This window comes from Elgaria multicarinata, chromosome 11, assembly GCF_023053635.1.
Source record: "Elgaria multicarinata webbii isolate HBS135686 ecotype San Diego chromosome 11, rElgMul1.1.pri, whole genome shotgun sequence".
Classification (NCBI taxonomy): Eukaryota; Metazoa; Chordata; class Lepidosauria; order Squamata; family Anguidae; genus Elgaria; species Elgaria multicarinata.
Window position 1 is genome coordinate 39,454,305 of NC_086181.1, and position 21,601 is coordinate 39,475,905.

At 47.0% G+C, this 21,601-nt stretch overlaps 1 protein-coding gene across 1 annotated transcript; it reads left to right on the forward strand.

The window, feature by feature from the left end:
• The first annotated feature begins 7,229 nt into the window (after positions 1-7,229).
• LOC134405834 (extracellular calcium-sensing receptor-like) lies at positions 7,230-20,156 on the forward strand. Its single transcript, XM_063137088.1, has 5 exons — positions 7,230-7,487; positions 10,445-11,266; positions 13,237-13,464; positions 15,165-15,288; positions 19,243-20,156. Exons 1-5 carry the CDS (start codon positions 7,230-7,232, stop codon positions 20,154-20,156), a joined length of 2,346 nt encoding a protein of 781 aa, XP_062993158.1.
• Positions 20,157-21,601: the final 1,445 nt, after the last annotated feature.

A 21,601-nucleotide genomic window follows, 5' to 3' on the forward strand; every position in this document is an offset into this window, starting at 1 on the left:
TCTCTCTATGGTAGCACTTCCACTCTGGCTACGTTTGCTCCGGAGCTCCGCCACGCCCCCTTCTGCTGGGCACGTCACGCGGGCGGGCGGGGCTCCGCCTCCCTCTCATCAAGGAGCCCGTCGTTTCCATGGTAACGGGACTCGGCCTGGACAAGGTCCTTTCCTCTTCTTTCCGTTCATTGGAGAAGGAAAGGTCCGCCCCCCGGCCGTTCGCAAACCGAACGTTGATAGGAGGTCGGCCTCTCGCTACCATGGCAACGCAGAGAGGGCGCGGCCTCGTAAACGGGTGGGGGGGGAGAGAGAGAGAGAGAGACGAGAAAAGAATACTATGGTGGCCTGAGTCGTTCAAAAAGCGTAGTATTATTTATTAATATTAATTACTATTAATTTATATTATTATTATTATTATTCATAATTGTTGTTGATAGGCTGTCATCTTCCTGTTTCAGATGGCAAGGGCTGAGGCACATAGGAAGTGCCTTGCTCATAGCGGTGGCATCATCTGATGAGGTAAACACTGATTGATTAAAAAAAATGCTTTAATAAAATGTGTTAATATTGATGGGGCCACAGCACGGTCTTCACTTCCTGTATATGGGCGCCGCTCTAGGCCTTGGCGTCTCCATGGTGAAGTCCTCAGGTGACTCCACACTCTTCTAGCTCTATGGTGAATGTCAATAGAGAGAACTACGAGGGCCTGGTTAGCTTTAAAAAAACACCTGCGTTAAAATTCGATTTGCTTATATTTAATTTATTTTTATTTATTTATTGCACTTATATACCGCTCCCATAGCCAGGGCTCTCTGGGTGGTTTACAGAAATTCTAAAATTAAGATAAAAACGAGTATAAAATTTTTTAAATTCTAAAACACAGAACATACACACATAAAGCATTAAAAACCGTTAAAAAAAAACTAAACATGTGGGTGATTAAGATGTGCCGCCATATGCCTGGGCAAAGAGGAATTTAAGGGTATATTTAATTATCCCCCTAATACAGATGGGGAGGGCTGAGGCTGATATAGCCTCAGGCCAACCAGTGGGTCACGCTCTTAAAACCACAGTATGAATAGACCCCTGGTGCACAGCTAGAGATGGAAAACACATTGGGCTAACAACACCTGAGGCACGTCTACATGAAGGCTTTGCCCCAGGGTGGATTCGCAGTAGCGGCACATCGTCTACATGACACAGCCGCCATTGCGAAGCCATCCGGGGGCAAAACCCTGACTTTTTTGGGCAGCGGAGGCTTGTCACAGCCCGTGGCGCCCCCTGATTGGATGCCATGGGCTGGACAGGGAAGGGGGCGGCCCCACAGCTCTGTAAAAAAAAATTAAAAAGAAAAACCGGGGGGGGGGGGGGAGGGAGGAGAGGAACGGGGCCATTCCACCCCCACCCTTCTTTTTTTAAAAAAATACCTATATCTGCGCAGCTGGGCAGATACAGATAATAAAAAAAATTAAAAAGGGAAGGAACAGGCAGCCAGAGGGAAGTCAGAGGGAGGAGAGGGGGTTCGCCCGGCATCCCTCTCCTCACGTCTTCTGGATGCCTCATTCTTTCCCCCGCCTGGTTTTTTTTTTTAAAAAAATATATTATTATCTGTATCTGCACAGCTGCACAGATACAGATAACATTTTAAAAGGGGGGGGGGGAGAACGGCCCCGTACTTTCCCTCCCTATTTTTTTTTGTAGAGAGTAGGGAGAGTTCATATTTGCGTTCCTTCCCATGCAGATGCCAGGAAGGAACGCAAGTGTGGTGCCAAAGCACCTCCGTCAAGACAGGGGCCTAGAGGAAAAGGCTGTCAGTGGCTACTAGTCGTGATGGCTATGTGGTACTTCCAGTATCCGAGGCAGTAAACCTATATACACCAGTTGCTGGGGAACATGGGCAGGGGGGTGCTTGTGGGTTCCTGGTCGACAGTTGGTTGGCCACTGTGGGAACAGAGTGCTGGACTAGATGGACCCTTGGTCTGATCCAGCATCAGGGCTCTTTCCGTTCTTAACTGAAGGCCACAAGGATTAGAGCCAAGTTGCCTTTGTTCTTCAGATACTCCCAAACACTCCTTTTCCTGCTAAAAAGGAAGACTGCAGGAAATGTGGGTGGTGCAGGACTCTGAGTTCCTCACAGCTCCCCCTCCCAAAGCGAGATATGAAGAGTTCAAAGCTTTAAACAAATACAAGTCGTTTTAGTGTTGCAGATGTTTTTGGACTATAATTCCTATCAACCCTGATTGTTGCCCATTCTGTTTTAAGATCATCTGTGAATGGTGGGTCAAACTCGATGTTGCCTCTCGTTGCCAATCATTGGCATTGATTCCTTCTTTAAGACATAATTCTCTCTCTCAACCTCCCTCTCTTTCAGACATGCACAAACAGGCACCTAATCGAGAAAGGGAAGTGTTAAGCAGGTGTTCATGTTTGAACTTGCCCTCAATTTTATGCACTTATCTGCTATTTCTTCACTGGTAATTGGAACGAAAATAATCTAACAACTCCCTTGCCCTATCATTTACCAGCGAGTGGTGATAAGGGTATTGTTAACGCTAGCAATGTGTTGCTTATTTGGTTAATGAGGCAAAATGAGCTCCAGGGCAGGAACTGGTATAATAGCATGTAGCAAATGGGAATAAATTTCTCAACAGTGACAAGCAGGATTAGTGTTTGCAAAGTTTCATGGACCAAAGTTTGTCTTCAAGTAGATTACACCTCAAAGACTGACATGCGGTTTGTTGGTTTGTTTGGGCATGGATCTTGTAACTTTTATGGCTGAGCAAGGGACAAATCCAACAGGTGAAGCTTTTCCCCACCACTATCTCTGAACTGGGAAAAACTGGATTTAGTTTTTGCATGAGCAAGTTAGCGGAATTGTGTATCCATGTGGATCTGGTTGAAATCTGGCAGGACACTAGATCCTTGCCTGTTCCTGCTTATTGAACATTCTTATTGAATCTGGGTGGATTTAGCATTCTGTTAACACTTGCCATTTGGATTTCTCTGCAAGTGTTCTGTAGAAAGGGAAAAAAACATTACTTTGGGATGAGCCCCAAGACTGTACGGCACATTACTCGATTTCAAGCTTTCCTCCTTAGCTCTCATGAGGTCTAGAAACCTGTTCCAAATAAAACAAAAGAGGCTGAATTCCACACTAGACACAAAATCTCGCAGTAACCTGACAATCCTGTATATGTACAGAATACCCACCTGCATATACTGGCCAGGAATTTCTTTAGAGAGGCTGGGTGACTTGAGGGACCCAGTCCAAGTGAGCAAAATAAGTTGCAACAGGACATCTCTTTCTTTTTTGATCTCCTGGATGAAATAATTCTAATTCCCTGGACTTGTTAGATGTAGGGTATGGGATTAAAAAAAATCTACTAGGGGATAAAGTTCTAAAGATGATGATGATGATGATTTACGTTTGTATACCGCCCCATAGCTGAGGTTCTCTGGTCAGTTTAAATAGGATAAAAACATTTAAAAACAATATACAAAAATTCACAAAACATACAATTTAAACCACAAAACAAACCCAGGCTAAATGCCTGGGAGAAGTGAAAAGTCTTGACCTGGCGCCAAAAAGATAACAATGTCAGCGCCAGGCGGGCCTTGTCAGGGAGATTGTTCAACAATTTGGGAGCCACCACAGAAAAGGCCCTCTCACTTGCTACCGTCCTCCTCCACCCAGAGGAGGACCTTGGATGTTGAGCGCAGAGTATGGGTAGGTTCATGTCGGGAGAGGCGTTCCATCAGGTATTGAAGTGGAAGAAAATAGTGCTGAGCTATTAGCTGCAAATGCAGAAGCCAGAGGCACCCTTGCTGATTGAAGTCGCTGTTGTACTGTCCCTAGAGTCTCTTTTCAGTTGTGTACTTCTGCCGTTTGTAGTGCATGACCAGTGCTCATCTCATCCCCTGCCTCTACTCCCCACAAACTTTCCATTTGGTGGAAATACTCCAGGGACAGTATAAACCAAGGCGATATCTCTCTCTCCACTCTTATGCCGATTGAAAAGGGAGTTCGGGATTCCTGACATTATCTTGTCTAATAGATTCTTTGTCAAGAGAGCTGCTGATCTCTCTCTGTCCTTCTCTCTCTGGCTCTGTCTGTTTACTAACATTGTGAGATATTTCCTATAGCTCGCTCTTTTCATTTCCTTTCTTATCGACCAAGAAGAGGGAGGAAAGATCTTCCACCGTGTCTTGGAGCCTGACAGTCCTAGCAGCAATTGGTCTGGGTTTAGAGATCCTTTTATTCCCCCCTTTTAACCCCAAGAATAGCATCATCCACGAAGGGTCTTAGAAAAACCTTCTTTGGCCATTTCCTCCCATTCTGAGAGAGGGCAGTCAAAGCAGACCTGCTTGTGGATTTATGAACCCCTTCTTCCTTGCAGTATTATTTTTCATCCTCGTGCGCAGCACAGGTGAGCATCAGTGCCGCCTGCCGTCCCTCAGGATGGAGGCTTTTGAGAGGGACGGAGACGTCCTCATCGGAGGGCTCTTCCCGCTGCACCTGCACACATCAGGTGATGCCACAATCATCACCTTCACCGTGCCCCCCAGTCCTGTGCGCTGTCAGACCTCAATTCCGCTTCGGCAGCCCCTCCTCACCAGCCTGTCCTCTCCATCTGGAACTGCCAATGACAGCTTCTCCAGCCACCCTTCGTCTAGGTAAATATCAAATTCTGGAGGGCGGTTGTTTGGTGGAGGGGTACTTTGTTTGCTTTTTCTGTTGCCTAAGGGGTGCTGATTCACACATGCATTGTTTGTTGTTTATTCGTTCAGTCGCTTCCGACTCTTCGTGACTTCATGGACCAGCCCACGCCAGAGCTTTCTGTCGGCTGTCGCCACCCCTAGCTCCCCCAAGGTCAAGTCTGTCACCTTTAGAATATCATCCACCCATCTTGCCCTTGGTCGGCCCCTCTTCCTTTTGCCTTCCACTTTCCCTAGCATCAGCCTCTTCTCCAGGGTATCCTGTCTTCTCATTATGTGGCCAAAGTACTTCAGTTTTTCCTTTAACACCATTCCCTCAAGTGAGCAGTCTGGCTTTATTTCCTGGAGTATGGACTGGTTTGATCTTCTTACAGTCCAAGGCACTCTCAGAATTTTCCTCCAACACCACAGTTCAAAAGCATCTCTCTTCCTTCGCTCAGCTTTCCTTATGGTCCAGCTCTCGCAGCCATAGGTTACTACGGGGAATACCATTGCTTTAACTACGCGGACCTTTGTTGTCAGTGTGGTGTCTCTGCTCTTAACTATTTTATCAAGATTTGTCATTGCTCTCCTCCCAAGAAGTAAACGTCTTCTGATTTCCTGGCTGCAGTCAGCGTCTGCAGTAATCTTTGCGCCCAGAAATACAAAGTCTGTCACTGCCTCCACGTTTTCTCCCTCTATTTGCCAGTCATCAATCAAGCTGATTGCCATAATCTTGGTTTTTTTGAGGTTTAACTGCAAGCCAGCTTTTGCACTTTCTTCTTTCACCTTTGTCTTTAGGCTCCTCAGCTCACTTAATTCCCCTGCATGTGATGACCGTAATGATTCAGCTGAGCTATGGCCCTTCCCTAAAATTAATTTGCTGCCCAACATGGAGTTCAAACCCACAACCCTGACATTAAGAGTCTCATGCTGTACTGACTGAGCTAGCCAGTCTCTTGTTTGTAGGACAGCACTTAAAGAACATAGGAAACTGCTTTATACTGAGTCAGACCATGGATCCATCTAGCCCAGTATTGTCAACACTGTCTGGCAGTGCTCTCCGGGGTTTCAAGCAGGATCCCCCCCCCCGCCTTTCCTAGATGGAATCTGAGACCTTCTGCATGCAAAGCAGATGTTCTGCCTTTGAACTACAGTTAAACTGAATTTCTCGCTCAACGTGGCGCTCAAACTCACAACCCTGAGATTAAGAATCTCATGCTCCACCGACTGCGTTAGTTGGGCTGTTTTGTATAAGATCACACATAAAACTTACTGGTCCTATGGTGGAGAGAGAAGAGGAGATTTTAGATGTCCATGTGCATCACTTCAATTGTGAAACACATAACTAATATTTCTCTTTTCGCCCAATCAGAATTCCATGCTTTACAACAGTTTCTACATTCCTGACATGCTACAGCGTTCCTCAACCTGGGGCGCTCCAGATGTGTTGGACTACAACTCCCAGAATGCCCCAGCCAGCTGGCTGGGGCATTCTGGGAGATGCAGTCCAACACATCTGGAGCGCCCAAGGTTGAGGAAGGCTGTGCTAGAACAACAACAAAAATGTTTGCTAACCCTGATAAATACGTTTTTAAAAACTGCATGTGCAGTTTTGCATTGTAAACTCACTTAACTCCTAGCACTATCATGACTGCAGGAATTAAGTGGAGTTTGTGCTGCCTTCATTGTCTGTGCCTCTCTAGGTAGTCATTTTGGGGGTGCTGGGGGTGCCGTGCCGAGGATTGTGGCCCCAAGGTCCAACCCTAGCTATGGTGAACAGCAGCTAAGTGTGTGAACCAAATTCCTCCTCAAAGAGGTGTGGTTATCCCCCGTCTCTGTTTTGGTTTAAAGCAGCCATTCCCAGCCTGGCTTGGGAGTAATAAAAGCTTCAGACCAGCACATCTGGGTACCACATTTCCGAAAGGACATTAGAACAGGTTTAGACGAGGGCAACGAAGATGATGCAGGGACTTGAGGACATGGCCTTTGAGGACAGGCTGAAGGAACTTGGGATGTTCAGTCTGCAGAAAAGGAGACTGAGGGGAGACCTGTTAGCAATGTTCAGGTGCCACAGGGAAGATGGTCAAGAACTATTTTCTATTGTCACAGAAATTAGGACCCGAAATAATGGGTATAAGTTACAGCTACCTAGATTTTAATTAAATAGCAAAACCCTGATTTATGTCTTCTTTGCTGGCTAGATTTGAATTCTCTGTCTGCTTTTCTCTGGCCATACACATACAGGCACGACATCCATCTCATACACACACACTTTATTTACTGTGGGTGGTAGGCATGTTCAGTAGCTATTAGCCACCAGCCATCAAAAGCCATTGAAGAAATATCTTCTCACCATTCATATCCATTGAGGAAAGTTTATTGGCTATTAACAAAACAAAAGATGTGACTCCATGTCACTTGATGGCCAATGCAATATCCATGAATTCCAAAAATCAGTTCCCGGATTCCGATTTGAATCCCTGAATCTTCTCCCACTTCTCCACAGCTTGTCTTTTTGGTTTTACAAATACATCCAAACCATGGTTTTTGCCATTGAAGAGATTAACCGGGATTCCAGCTTTTTGCCCAACGTCACTCTTGGCTTCCGGATCTTTGATACCTGTGAAACAGTTTCACGAGCCCTTTTGTTGACCATGCAGTTTCTTGGGGGCCATCAACAAGCCATCCCGAACTTTCGTTGCAGGCACATGCCTCCGCAAGCCGGTCTTATAGCTGAGGCTGGCATCACCGAGTCAAGAGCAATAGCTGGCTTGTTGCATCTCTACAGATACCCCCAGGTAGGAGCTGTTATTTTATATCTGTCATTGTAACTTCCTTGAGGCAATTTCCACACGGATAGCCCTGTTAGTCTGTTTTGGCAAAAATGACAAAGAATCTTCTGGCACCTTAAGGACTTGTCAAAATAGAATAATGCTAATTATTCAAGAGGCAGCTGGACAACCATCTGTCAGGGATGCTTTAGGGTGGATTCCTGCATTAAACAGGGGGTTGGACTCGATGGCCTTGTAGGCCCCTTCCAACTCTGCTATTCTATGATTCTAATCAGCACACAACTGCTAAAATGTTAAATGATATCAAAGCAACTGGGGTGGTAAACAAACATTTTATATAAATTTATCATAAGTGAACAAACATTTTATATAATTCATTACACAGCTAGTCAAGAACTCACCGCTCTTGGAGATTTGCGTTTTTTGGCTGGGGATCTAAGTCAATCCTTTTTTGGAGGATTTAAAAGGCTTTTTGAAATATGAGGAATAAACTCAAAAAAATCCTCCTCTTTCTCCAACCATTAGCTGTTGTGATATTCTGACTCTGACGAAGCAGTTGTGAAACAGGTAGAAAAAACCAGAGTCCTGTAGCTTCATCATTCAATTATCACTCTTTTATTGCAAACCTTTTGAGTTTGGTTATTGTTAACAATTCAGTTTCGTTAACTACTTATTGTAAAATTATTGTAAAATAATTTTTGGCTTATATAATAAATTATATAAAATGTTTGTTTACCACCACTCCCAGTTGCTTTGATATCATTTAATATTTTAGCAGTTGTGTGCTGATTAGCATTTTATTTTGTTAATTCCAACTGCTGCTTTCTGTATTGTTGTACCTTAAGGACTTAATGGTTATTTTGGCATAAATTTTCATGGACTCTAGTCCACTTTATGAGATGCATGAAGTGTTAACCTCAGATTGACAGATCTATAATCCATACTGGGGAGGTACAGTGAGAGGTGTAAATTGTTGTCAAAGCCGATTGAAATGCAAAAAAACACAGGCAGTGATGATTTATCTTAACACTTGGCATTCATAAAATGTTGGTGATAACGTGGAAATCATTGCAACAGTGAGACGACTTAGCACATGTAGTGTGAACATTTGACTCTATATCAGAAATAGAGTAGAATCTCTCGATGAATTGTACTTTAGAAATTTCATGTGGATGTCTGTCTTCGAAATTCCGTTGTCTTGCATTTCATAAAATACCAGGAATCTGTGAATTTGTGGTAGTGGCGAAGATGGAGCCCAGCAGTTTTAGCGCAACCTGAAACCTGTTAGCACCTAGCAGACACTAATCTAATTAAACTTGCAAAACCCCTCCGGGACTAGACTGTACAATTGCAGGTGTTTTGTTCTCACATCATAACACATGAAAGCTTTCTCTATCTAGCCTGATTAAGAGTTCTGAATATCTTCTCATCAGCAGCATTTCAATTCTATACTGCCCAGTAGACAAAGCTGTCTGGACAATTCACAAAAAGCTATGTTTTTAAAAGGCGTTATTAAACACTGGTCACCAATACGCTGGTGTAATTTCCAAAAAAGGTCATTAGGGGGGAATGTGGTTGCATGAATTGAGTTCTTGTACTTCATTCATACCTGATGTTTTCCGTGAATTTATTCCAGAGGGGTCACTTTCTTGGCCTGTGGACTTACTACTTCCTTAAAATAATTTTATTGTATTTATTTATTAAAACGTTTGTATCCTGCCCTATATCACTAGGCTCTCAGGGCAGCGTACAGATAAAATCAAAATAACGTAAAACAATAAATATACATAGCTAAACTGTATTAAATCATTAACAAACTAAAACCAGTAGGAAAGTTTAAAAGCAATAAGAACAATTTAAAGAATTAAAACTCTGTGCAACTTTGGGGAATTTTAGCCTTCAAAGGCGTTAATAAAAAGCCGTGTTTTAACTTGGTGCTGAAATGAAATCAGTGTCGGCTTCAGTCTGGCCTCCAAGGGGAGGGCATTTCACAACCGGGGTGCCACCACAGAGAAATCCCTCTTCCGTGTCCCACCATAATGTTTGTCTCACGTTGGTGGGACGCAGAGGAGGGCTCCTTCAACAGATTTCAGATCTCGGGCAGACATATATAGGGAGAGGCGCTCCCTCAAGTACCGAGGTCCCAAGCCCTTTAGGGCTTTAAATGTCATTGCTAACACCTTGAATTCCAACCAGAAGCATATAGGCAACCAATGCAATTCTTTTAAGACTGGTGTTATATGGTCTTTATAGGATGTTTCAGTGAGCAGTCTAGCGGCTGCATTTTGCACTATTTGCAACTTCTGAGTCATCTTCAAGGGCAGCCCCACGTAGAGTACATTGCAGTAGTCTAATCAGGAAGTTACCAGCACATGGACTACTGTGGCTAGGTTGTCATTGTCCAGAAAAGGCTGTAGATGGTGGATCGGCCAAAGTTGACCCCAAGTACTCTGGGCCATGGAGTCCACCTGGGCCTCTAGTGACAATGATGGATCTAGGAGTACTCTCCAGCTATGCAGCTGCCCTTTCAGAGGGAGTGCAGCCCCATCCAAAACAGGTTGCTAACCCAATCTACAGAGCTTCCATCTTATCAGGATTCAGCTTCAGTTTATTAGCCCTCATCCAGCCCATTATAGCCGCCAGGCACTGGTCCAGCACCTTCACCACCCCAGCTGACTCTGACAACAAGGAAAAGTAGAGCTGAGTATCATCAGCATGCTGATGACATCCAGCCCCTGCTCCTCTCTGTCCTCCCAAGGAAGTCAAACTCAGGTAACCCCTAGAATTTTTCAGTGCTCCAGGAAGTAGGCAGTGTGTAACAACACAAAAGCAGCAGCACTGACCACAAAATAAAACCAGAAAGAGCTGGTGAAATACTGGAGGATTCAGATCTGAGTCTGGGTACGGAGTCTAAAGGTATGAGATTTGTAGAATTGATGGGCGATTTCTCCTATTGTGCCCAGATCAGTTACTTCGCCACTGGCCCAGTGACCATCGACGGGATCCAGTTCCCTTCTTTCTTCCGCAGCGTCCCCAGCCACAAACTCCAGGCCCTCAGCTTAGCTCGGCTGGTGATCCATTTCGCCTGGACATGGGTTGGCCTGCTCGCAGCGAACTCCGAGTATGGGAATCAAGGCATTGAGACTGTGCGTGAGGAGATCGTCAAGGAGAAGGTGTGCATCGCGTTTTCGCACCTGCTCCCCAAATTGACTGATCTACGTGGCACTGAGTTGGTTGCTGAAGCGATTGTGAAATCCCGGGCCCGTGTCATCGTCATCTTCTGTGGGTCCGATGCTCTGCCTCTGCTGATCCAGCTGTACGATTGGGGAGTGGCAGGGAAGGTGTGGCTGTGTTCTGAAGCCATGAGCCACATCACCGTCTTCAGGAACCTGAAGGCCTTGCGGATGCTTGACGGTGCGCTCTCCACCTCTCCTCGCAAAGAGCAGGTTCCGGGCCTGAGGGACTTCCTCCTCCACCTCCACCCTTCTCGTACTCCAGAAGACCTCTTCATCCATGAGTTCTGGAGCAAGGTCTTCAATTGCCAGTGGAACGTGAGCTCCGTGATGCAGGGAAACGTTCCATATTACTGCACGGGAAAGGAGAGTTTGAGGAATGGTACCAACTCCTTCAGCAACATGACGGGTTTTGGCTTGGCATTCAACGTCCACAACGCGGTTTATGCCCTTGGCCACGCCCTGCATGACATGGCGCAAGAGGAGCCAGGCAGACTGAAGACCCTGGTGAACACGGCACAAGCAGGAACTCATGAGTTCGGCCCTTGGAAGGTACTACCAGACATCGATGACACATTTATGTATTTATTTTTCTGCTTCTCGCGTCGGAGGTCAGAACGTTAGGTGCCACAACTAAACCTGGCCCTCTTGGATTCCCCAGATGTCCACACACCCTTCCCTTGGCCTCAGCTCTTTGCCCTCCTCAACCACCCATTGTTTTGTGGTTTCCTAGCATTTGTGTAGTCTTTTCCCCCCGTTCTGAAATGTTGAAATGCCTCCCCCAAGGCTTAATGATGGGCATAGGCGTGCACAGCACATTTTATTAGGGTGCGCCCCCAAGGATTTTTTTAAAAAAAATTTTTTTAAAGGCAAACATTTACTGAATAGTCAATCACACAAGACATTATTTTTATTCATTTATTTATTCAAAACTGTAGATATTGATTTCCTACTCCACGTTCAGCTTGTCTGACCATGAGAGGGCAGTTGCTAGTGGGGTGGGTGGGATGAGGAGACGCGCCTGAAGCCCCAGCAGTGGTGGGGCGTTGTGGGGATACTGGCTGAAGGTGGGGCTTACAATTGATTGATTACATTTATATACCGCCCATAGCCGAAGCTCTCTGGGCGGTTTACAGAAGTTAAAAACAGTGAACATTAAAAAGTATACAAAACTTAAAACCATCGAAAACATAAACAGTATAGAAACAATGATATCCATTTAAAAACAACAGTTCTGGGGTCCGTCATCTAGAGTATTGCATCCAGTTCTGGGCTCCACAATTCAAGAAGGATGCAGACAAGCTGGAGCGTGTTCAGAGGAGGGCAACCAGGATGATCAGGGGTCTGGAAACAAAACCCTATGAAGAGAGACTGAAAGAACTGGGCATGTTTAGCTTGGAGAAGAGAAGATTGAGGGGAGACATGCTAGCACTCTTCAAATACTTAAAAGGTTGTCACACAGAGGAGGGCCAGGATCTCTTCTCGATCCTCCCAGAGTGCAGGACACGGAATAACAGGCTCAAGTTAAAGAAAGCCAGATTCCAGCTGGTCATCAGGAAAAACTTCTTGACTGTTAGAGCAGTACGACAATGGAATCAGTTGCCTGGTGAGGTTGTGGGCTCTCCCACACTAGAGGCCTTCAAGAGGCAGCTGGACAACCATCTGTCAGGGATGCTTTAGGGTGGATTCCTGCATTGAGCAGGGGGTTGGACTCGATGGCCTTGTAGGCCCCTTCCAACTCTGCTATTGATCTCCATGATTCTATGATTCTATGATTCTAAAAAACAAACTTAGTGTTGTTAAATGATGTTAAATGCCTGGGAAAAGAGAAAAGTCTTGACCTGGTGCCAAAAAGATAACTATGTTGGCGCCAGGCGAGCCTCATCAGGGAGATCATTCTATAATTGGGGGGCCACCACTGAAAAGGCCCTCTCCCTTGTTACCATCCTCCAAGCTTCCCTCGGAGTAGGCACCCGGAGGAGGACCTTAGATGTTGAGCGCAGTGTACTGGTAGGTTCATGTTGGGAGAGGTGTTCCGTCAGGTATTGTGGTCCCAAGCCGTGTAGGGCAGCCAGAGGAGTTCCCGCAGCATCTGTATCCCTCTATGGATCCCTACTCCATGCTCCCCTCAATTCAGCATTTATTGCTTGAGACATTAGGGTGTGACACCTGGCACACCCCTTGTGCACACCTATGGTGATGGGCAGAAAGAGCTTTAAGCTAAAACGTGCTGGTATTTTGGATGTTTTGGCCCCACTCACCACTGTGGCCCCCAAGAGTTTCTCTGAAATTTGGCACTCAGGCTGAAAGAGGTTCAATACCCCCTGAAGATCCACATTGATACTGGTTCACAGGACACCGATGCATTTGGTTTCCCAGTAGCTAGCGACGAAACCCCGCTAGTTGGCCAATCTAGGCCAAAGCTAAGCAGAAAGTTTGATTCTGTGTCCGTAACTTGTCCATGAACATTATGCATTAACACCGCATGGATGCCCACCCCTTTTCTCCCCATCCACCTCCAGATGCTTCCGTACTTGAGGAAACTCCATTTCAAGAACAAGGTGGGTGAGGAAGTCTCTTTCGATGAACACGGTGACCCTCCTGCCCTCTTTGATGTCCTCAACTTACACTCCCCCTCTGCAAAAGTCATCAAGTTTGTGCAAGTAGGACGAATTGCATCTGGCCCCTCCCAAGCTGAAGAGGTGGAGGTTAATGTCAGCGCCATCATGTGGGCTGGAGGAAGAACAGAGGTATGAAGGGCAGTCTTCCAACCCTTGTTCGTTCTTCCTAGGGGGAGCTGCGTCTGTGAAGAGCCCTGGATGGCAAGGCATGTGTGCCAGAGCCCAGAGGTGCACCTCACAGAGTTAAGGGGTGTTCAAAATGGGTTCATGCCTGGAAGTGTTTGGACTGCAGATTGGTTGCCATCGCTACCTCTTGTGATAGTGAAGCCATAGTTTAACTAAGTGCTGTGTGAAGAAGGACTTCCTTTTATCTGTTCTGGATCCTCCCAGCAATCAGCTTCATGAGATGACCCCATTGGGGTCTGGTATTATGAGAGTCTTATTGCAATCTTGGCTCTCTGGTGCAGCTCTTCTGCTGTTCCCTTGTCTTCCCATGTTCCCGAGAAGCCAGGGATTGGGACTTTTAAGAGGAACAGGGACTGCTAACTCTTCTTCCAACCCTATTTAAGAGGAACTGTCACTTGAGGCACAGGTGAACTCAGTGGCAAAGAGCACCTTTTATCAGCTTAGGCTGATATACCAGCTGCGCCCTTATCTGGACGGAGATAGCTTAGCTACAGTTATCTATGCTCTGATAACCTCTCGTTTGGATTACTGCAATGCATTATACATGGGGCTGCCTTTGAAAACAGTCCGGAAGCTTCAGCTGGTACAAAACAGGACAGCATGGTTACTAACAGGGACTGGCCGATGAGACCACATCACGCCAGTCCTTTTCCAGCTTCATTGGCTGCCAGTCCAGGCCCGGGCCCGATTCAAAGTGCTGGTATTAACATTTAAAGCCCTAAACGGGTTGGGGCCAGGTTATCTGAAGGAACGGCTCCTCCCATATGTACCTGCCCAGACCCTAAGGTCATCCTCCGGGGTCCTTCTCCGTGAGACCCTGCCAAAGGATGTGAGGCAGGTGGCTACCAGGAGGAGGGCCTTCTCTGCTGTGGCACCCCAGCTGTGGAATGAGCTCCCTAAGGAGGTTCGCTTGGCACCTACATTATATGCTTTTAGACGCCAGGGGAAGACCTTTTTATTCTCCCAGCATTTTAACAGCCTATAAATAAATTTTAACTTGGTGTTTTAAATTTGTAATTTTGCATTGCTGCTGTTTTTATCTGGTTGAGCTTTTATATTGTATTTTATATTATGGTTTTATACTGTTGTTTTATACTTTGAATGTTTTTAATTTTTGTGAACTGCCCAGAGAGCTCCGGCTATTGGGCGGTATAGAAATGTAATAAATAAATAATAAATGAATAAATAATATTTGCCTTTACTAGTTCCCTGACTGGGAAAGCCTGCACATAGCAAAGCACCAGGTGGGGGATCTACCTGGTGCTTCAGCCAGAGACCAAATTACATCAGGCAGCATGGCCACACCCACCACCATCAAGAGGTCTATCCACACTTTCTGACATCATTCAGCCCGCAGAGTGCTGGGGGGATCGTCTGGGGGGGGGTCATTCTTCACCCCGACTTGGAGGAGCCATGATGGTTGAGACGATACCACAAATATATCTGTTGTGTAGCTGTGGCACTTTTAAATATAGCTTCCTCTGTCCAATGCAACACTACGGCTAAAGCAAATTATGCTCTGATAGGGCAAATGGCTTATTGTTGTTGCACGCACTGGATACCGCCCCATATATTCAAATTTACATAAACATTGACATTATAACAAAAAATCCCAATAGATGAATTTTTCGTTTACTCTTTAGATCCCCATCTCAGTGTGTACGCCGAGCTGCTCCATGGGCTACCGAAAATCCCACCGCTCAGATATGGCGACTTGCTGTTTTGATTGTGTTCCATGTGCAAACGGGGACATTTCGAACCAGACCGGTGAGTGGGTCCCAAGGCACGTTCGTTCTGGGCGTAGCTGTGCTACAGATGTCTGTCAGTTGTATACCAGCTTTAAGACGTATTGTCGTGTTTCTCAAGAACTCCCACCTTCTTGGGAGACAGTAAAGAGGCCTGCTAAGGAATCCACAAAGCTTTATTCAAGCAATAAACATCTCTTCCCACCTGAAGAGAGTCTAATCTCTAGGAACTTTCCTCTAGGCAAAACTATGCAAACTAAGCGAGACAATTGTCCTTTGAAGAAGTAGAACGGAAAGCCTTTCCCCAGAATGCATTAACTTCAGGGAGACTGGTTGTGATGCAGCTTCTGATGAGATGCCAGCCAGGCTGACTTTCTCTCACCTTCCTTTAGCTCCACCCTTTTTAGTCTGTGGCATACTCTAGGATCGGCTAACCTCTCTGCACCCTCCCCTTCGGAAGAATACTGGCTTCCCACTGACTGTGTGTTGTTTGCCCTTGAGGAGATAAGCTCTGGAGAAGGTTCATTCCCAGCTGGTGAAGAGCCCGTGAGAGCCGCCTCCCCCACTACTTTAGCCGGGCATATTTCTGGCGCCATCTCCTCTACTTTAAAGTCTGATTCTGATTGATCGCCTGAAACTCCTTCACCCAACCTAAGGGGAGCAGGGCTAGACACGAAAAGTATAAAAGAATCCTGGAGACACCTGTTTTATGACAGTTCTAAGACGGCCCCGTAGCACCCTTTTAGAACTATGGTTCCCAGGTTACCTAGACAGGGGCTGTCTTTATAGCACTGGGTTGGCACCACCTTCCTATGAAAACCTCCACTTTCCCTCTCCCAGGGTGGCGTTGATAATCCCGAGGAGGGAATGTGGGGTTTCTGGGAGGCCATTTGGAGACCGGAGCCGCCCCCACCCTCTTCCTGGTGGAAGACGACCAATCGCCAGTCACCTTCCACCAGGCACCGCCCCTGGATTGGCCCCAGAGCAAAGTTAGATGGCGGAAGCACTGTACAGACGTTGATCCGATTGAAAAAGTTGGGGTAAATCCCTGACTTTTTCAAACCGCAGCTTCACCGAGAAACACCCCACAGTAGCTGTGACGCTGCGCCTGCATTTTCCAACTGGTGCAGTGCAGATCTGCAGCTGTCACACAGTTTCCCCAGCGTATAAACAGCGCCCTGAATGAATAAATACCAACAATGCAGTTCTATACATGACTACTCAGATATGTTGTGGTCTCTCCCACACTGGAGGCATTCAAGAGGCAGCTGGACAACCATCTGTCAGGTGTGCTTTAGGGTGGATTCCTGCATTGAGCAGGGCGTTGGACTTGATGGCCTTATAGACTCCTTCCAACTCTACTATTCTATGATTCTATGGCCCGTTGAATTCATCCCAGGTCCCTGCACATGGATTTAGGGGATCCCCTCTCCCCCACACATACCACAGCTCATTCCATTCAGCACAGTCTCTTGACTCTCTGCGTAGCATTTTCAGGGGGGCAGAGAGACTGCCATATGAAGGAGGAGCAAAGAAGAACACTTCCATCAACGCCATTGATCCAGCATAAATCTGGATCTAACCCGAAGTCCACAACATAGTTGCATTCTTCTAGGCAGTGGACATTTCATGGCATTTCAAGTCAGACCTGGGACTGCACCCCCAACTAAGCCCAGCTCAAATTAAGTTTGTGATTACTTACCAAATGTATTCGATCGAGATGCTGTTTTTAACCAGCCTGCAAGTTACTCACCATGCTGCAGCTGTTCAGATGATGACCTTTTTTTTGTTCAGTATTCCTTTACATGCTTCAGTGTTCAGTCATAGTGAAAGAAGTTCATAAGAATGTAAGAGCCCTGCTGATTCAGGTCAAAGGTCCCTCTAGGGGCTCATCTACACCATGCAGGATATTCCACTATGAATGTGGTATGAAAGTGGTATATAAAAGGCAGAAGCCACCCTACTGCTTTATAGTGGGATTGAAGTGCACTGACAACTGTTGGGGCCCATTGACACATACCACTTTCATACCGCTTTTATAGTGCTATATCCTGCTTGGTGTAGATGTGTCGTGGGCCCCAACAGTTGTCAGTGCCCTTCAGTATCAGTATATAGCAGTAGTGTAGATCCTGCAGTGCCCTTCAGTACCGCTATATAGCAGTAGTGTAGATCCTGCAGTGCCCTTCAGTACCGCTATATAGGAGTAGTGTAGATCCTGCAGTGCCCTTCAGTACCGCTATATAGCAGTAGTGTAGATCCTGCAGTGCCCTTCAGTACCGCTATATAGCAGTAGTGTAGCTCCTGCAGTGCCCTTCAGTACCGCTATATAGCAGTAGTGTAGATCCTGCAGTGCCCTTCAGTACCAGTATATAGCAGTAGTGTAGATCCTGCAGTGCCCTTCAGTACCAGTATATAGCAGTAGTGTAGCTCCTGCAGTGCCCTTCAGTACCGCTATATAGCAGTAGTGTAGCTCCTGCAGTGCCCTTCAGTACCGCTATATAGCAGTAGTGTAGATCCTGCAGTGCCCTTCAGTACCAGTATATAGCAGTAGTGTAGCTCCTGCAGTGCCCTTCAGTACCAGTATATAGCAGTAGTGTAGCTCCTGCAGTGCCCTTCAGTACCGCTATATAGCAGTAGTGTAGCTCCTGCAGTGCCCTTCAGTACCGCTATATAGCAGTAGTGTAGATCCTGCAGTGCCCTTCAGTACCGCTATATAGCAGTAGTGTAGATCCTGCAGTGCCCTTCAGTACCGCTATATAGCAGTAGTGTAGATCCTGCAGTGCCCTTCAGTACCAGTATATAGCAGTAGTGTAGATCCTGCAGTGCCCTTCAGTACCAGTATATAGCAGTAGTGTAGCTCCTGCAGTGCCCTTCAGTACCAGTATATAGCAGTAGTGTAGATCCTGCAGTGCCCTTCAGTACCGCTATATAGCAGTAGTGTAGATCCTGCAGTGCCCTTCAGTACCAGTATATAGCAGTAGTGTATAAAACTTGCCTTTTATATACTGCTTTCATACCGGTTTCATAGTGGAATATCTGCTTGGTGTAGATGTTCAATGTTTGGTTTCCCCCAGTGTCCAACTCAGATCCTCCTTGGAAGCTCACAAATAGTGTATGAAGTCATCAGCCCTCTCTCATTGTTCCTTCCCAGCAGCGGCTGGAATTCTGGTACACTGCCCCTGAACATGGAGGCATAACCAATAGCCACAGAAAGACCGATTCCCTGTGAACTCACAGAATCTCCTTTTAAAGCCATTAAGGCCAAATTACATGTTACATTATTTACCCTTTTTAAAAAAAGAAAGAAAAGAAAATCATGCTTAAACCAGCCCTTTTATTCTGAAGATAAAGCAACCCAATCCTAAAAATGCTTCAAATGCACATAGGGAGTCTGCTTCAGTTTCCTTCCCCAAAAATCTGCAATCGGGATTATGCAGCCGCTGTTTTGTCTTCAAAAGAAACATGTCCAGTTGAAGCACACTCTATGAACGTGAATAACATGAGATGAAGTTTGGCTGTGAGGCAGCTGTGAATTCCAGCATGTGGCATGAAGGAGTTATACTTTCTTTTGTTGCATCTCCTGGAAATCCGTTTCACAGGCTGACTCCAAATTCTAGTATTCTGGAAGAAGGAGAGCAAAGAACGGTCTCCTATCCATTTACTGTATGCCGTGATTGCAAGCTTGTGCTGGCTCAAATTAAAAACCCTGGGTTCTTGACAGTCGCGCTTCAACTATATGCTCTGGGCCATGAACCAGTTATACGGTCTGCACACACTCTGAGGCTCTCTTGTTTAGTGTTGCTTTGGGATGTTTCAACGGCATTCGAAACGGGGTGAAAGGGCAGAACTCAGAGTGCACCGCTTGAGGACGAAGCCAGAATTGCGCACAAACACACCTGTGTTTGGCAGGGAGTAGAGGGTGGTTGGATGGTATGGTATCGACGGGATTCCTCACGGCATCTGCCTTTGCTTCTAGATTCTTCCGTCTGCTCAAGATGCCCAGAAGACCAATGGCCTGATGTAGGGCAGACACGGTGTGTACCCAAAAAGGAGCTATTTCTCCCCTTCCATGAGCCTTTGGGGGCCAGCCTGGCCAGCGCCTCCGTCTGTGGCTCCTTCCTGCCCGTCCTGATCCTCGCCCTATTCCTCGCGCGCCGAGAAACGCCACTGGTCCGGGCCAACGGCCGCGAGCTGAGCTACCTGCTGCTGGCCGGGCTGGCGCTCAGTTTCCTTTGCTGCCTGCTGTTCCTCAGACGGCCCTCTCACAGAGCCTGCTTGCTGCGCCAAGTCCTTTTCGGGATGACCTTTGCCCTCTGTCTCTCTTGCATCTTGGCCAAGACGCTAATGGTTGTGGCGGCTTTCAGGGCCACCAGCCCTGGCAGCCGCACAAGGCTGTGGCTGAGCCCCCGGATGCCCCGAGCCGTGATCCTGCTGGGCTGCGTCCCCCAGATCCTCCTGTGCGTGGCATGGCTGGTGGCTTCCCCTCCCGCCCCCGAAAGAGACTCGCGCTCTGTTCCCCACGCCATCACCCTGCTGTGTGGCGAAGGCTCGCCTGCCGCGTTCTGGGCCATGCTGGCCTATCTGGGCCTTCTGGCGGGACTTAGCTTGACTGGGGCCTTCTTGGCACGGAACCTCCCCGACGCCTTCAACGAAGCTCGGCTGATCTGTTTCAGTTTATTGGGGTGCCTCGGCGTCTGGTTAGCGTTCGTCCCGGCCTACCTCACCTCAAGGGAACGGTACGCAGCAGCCACGGAGGCCTTTGCTATCCTAGGCTCCAGCTTGGCCTTGCTCAGCGGAATGTTTCTCCCCAAGTGTTACATCTTGTTATTCCGCCCTGAGCTGAACACCCGAAAGCTGCTCATGAGAACAGCGGAACGCTCCCGGATTTAACCTCCTCTAGAGCAGAAACGGCTGCGGAGACAGAGAATTCACAAGCCCGCTGTGGACGTTCCTCACTCATTCTCCAATTTGCCTGTGGCTATTCAAAGATGTCAAGAGATGAAATATTTCACTCTGGCAGGCAGGCACGGGTTCAATAAAACTTCATTGCTATGGATTCATGTTAGGAATGTGCTCTTGGAGGTCTCCTCGGATGAGGACGAGGAGGAGAGCATTTCTGCAGGAGAGGGAGTGTCGGCTCCCACAGTCGAGCCAGAGATGGGCTCGCAGAGGGAGGAAGATTCTGGAGAAGAGGAGGTGCCAGAGGCACAGGTTGACCAGGACCTAGCCTTACCTGAAGTTCCTGGGGAGGTGGATGTGGAGCCGCCCAGTCCTCGGGAACGCCGACGGCACAAGCGAGCGGCACAATTGCAGTCAGTCAGAAGGAGTGTGCGCTTGCACAATCGGCAGGAGAGGAATGCGTTGCTTAAATAGCAGCCTAATGTGATAAGGCACAGCTGGGGGAGAGGGCGGAGGTCTGCTGCCTGAAGTAGAACAGGAGGAAGCAGGACGCCTTGCACTTCCTGGCAGCCAGCCTGTTCCCTGCTTGGATCCTGCTGCATCGGACCTTGCTTCCATCGTGTGGATTCCGTCCTCGACCTTGGCCTGACTGACAACGCTTCTTCGTCTCGCTCCTGCCCCTTTGACTCTGGACTGTACTGACAGCGCTTCTCTGTCTTGCTCCTGCTGTGGACTTTGGACGGGACGTACCTTGCTCTTCCCCCTGCTCCTGCCTCCTTGTGACTGGACCGGCGGACCACGTTCCTGGCTTCTGTTCCTGTGGGTTATTTTGAATTCGGGCTCTGACAAACCTCACGCAGCTCCTGTTTCAGAGGCTGCTACTCTGACGCTGAAACCTGCCCTTGCTGCTCGTTAATCTCCTTTTGTGCTGGCTAAGAGATTTATTAGCCGGGTAACTGACTAATAAAACACTTCACAGCAGATACCGTGTGGCTGCATTCCTAACAGGCAGAAGTAACATCGGGGCCTGCTCCTACTGGACTCTCTCTCTCTCTCTCTCTCTCTCTCTCTCTCTCTCTCTCTCTCCCCCTCCTTGACTCCTTTTCCTTGTGTGTCATGTCTTTATTAGATTGTAAGCCTGAGGGCAGGGACTGTCTTTTTTGCTAAGTGTAAGCCGCTCCGAGAGCCTTTTTTGGCTGAGGAGCGGGGTATAAGTATGATAAATACAATAAATAAATAAATAAATAAACAGTTCATCATAATGCCCTTGGTCAGCCCTGCTCTGGAAATGGGGGACATTAGAGATCTATCTCATGGTATTTATTTATTTATTTATTTAGAATATTTATATACCGCTCCCCATTGAAAAAATTTCGGAGCGGTGTACAAGGTAAAATGAAAATAAAAACAGAATAAAGCAATTAAAACAAAATCTA

Excerpts from the sequence above, each read along its gene's own strand:
- LOC134405834 (XM_063137088.1), top strand. The coding sequence starts at position 7,230 with ATGGTTTTTGCCATTGAAGAGATTAACCGGGATTCCAGCTTTTTGCCC. Across the intron at positions 7,488-10,444 it reads ATCTCTACAGATACCCCCAG|ATCAGTTACTTCGCCACTGG; the intron begins GTAGGAGCTGTT and ends TATTGTGCCCAG. Across the intron at positions 15,289-19,242 it reads GGACATTTCGAACCAGACCG|ATTCTTCCGTCTGCTCAAGA; the intron begins GTGAGTGGGTCC and ends CTTTGCTTCTAG.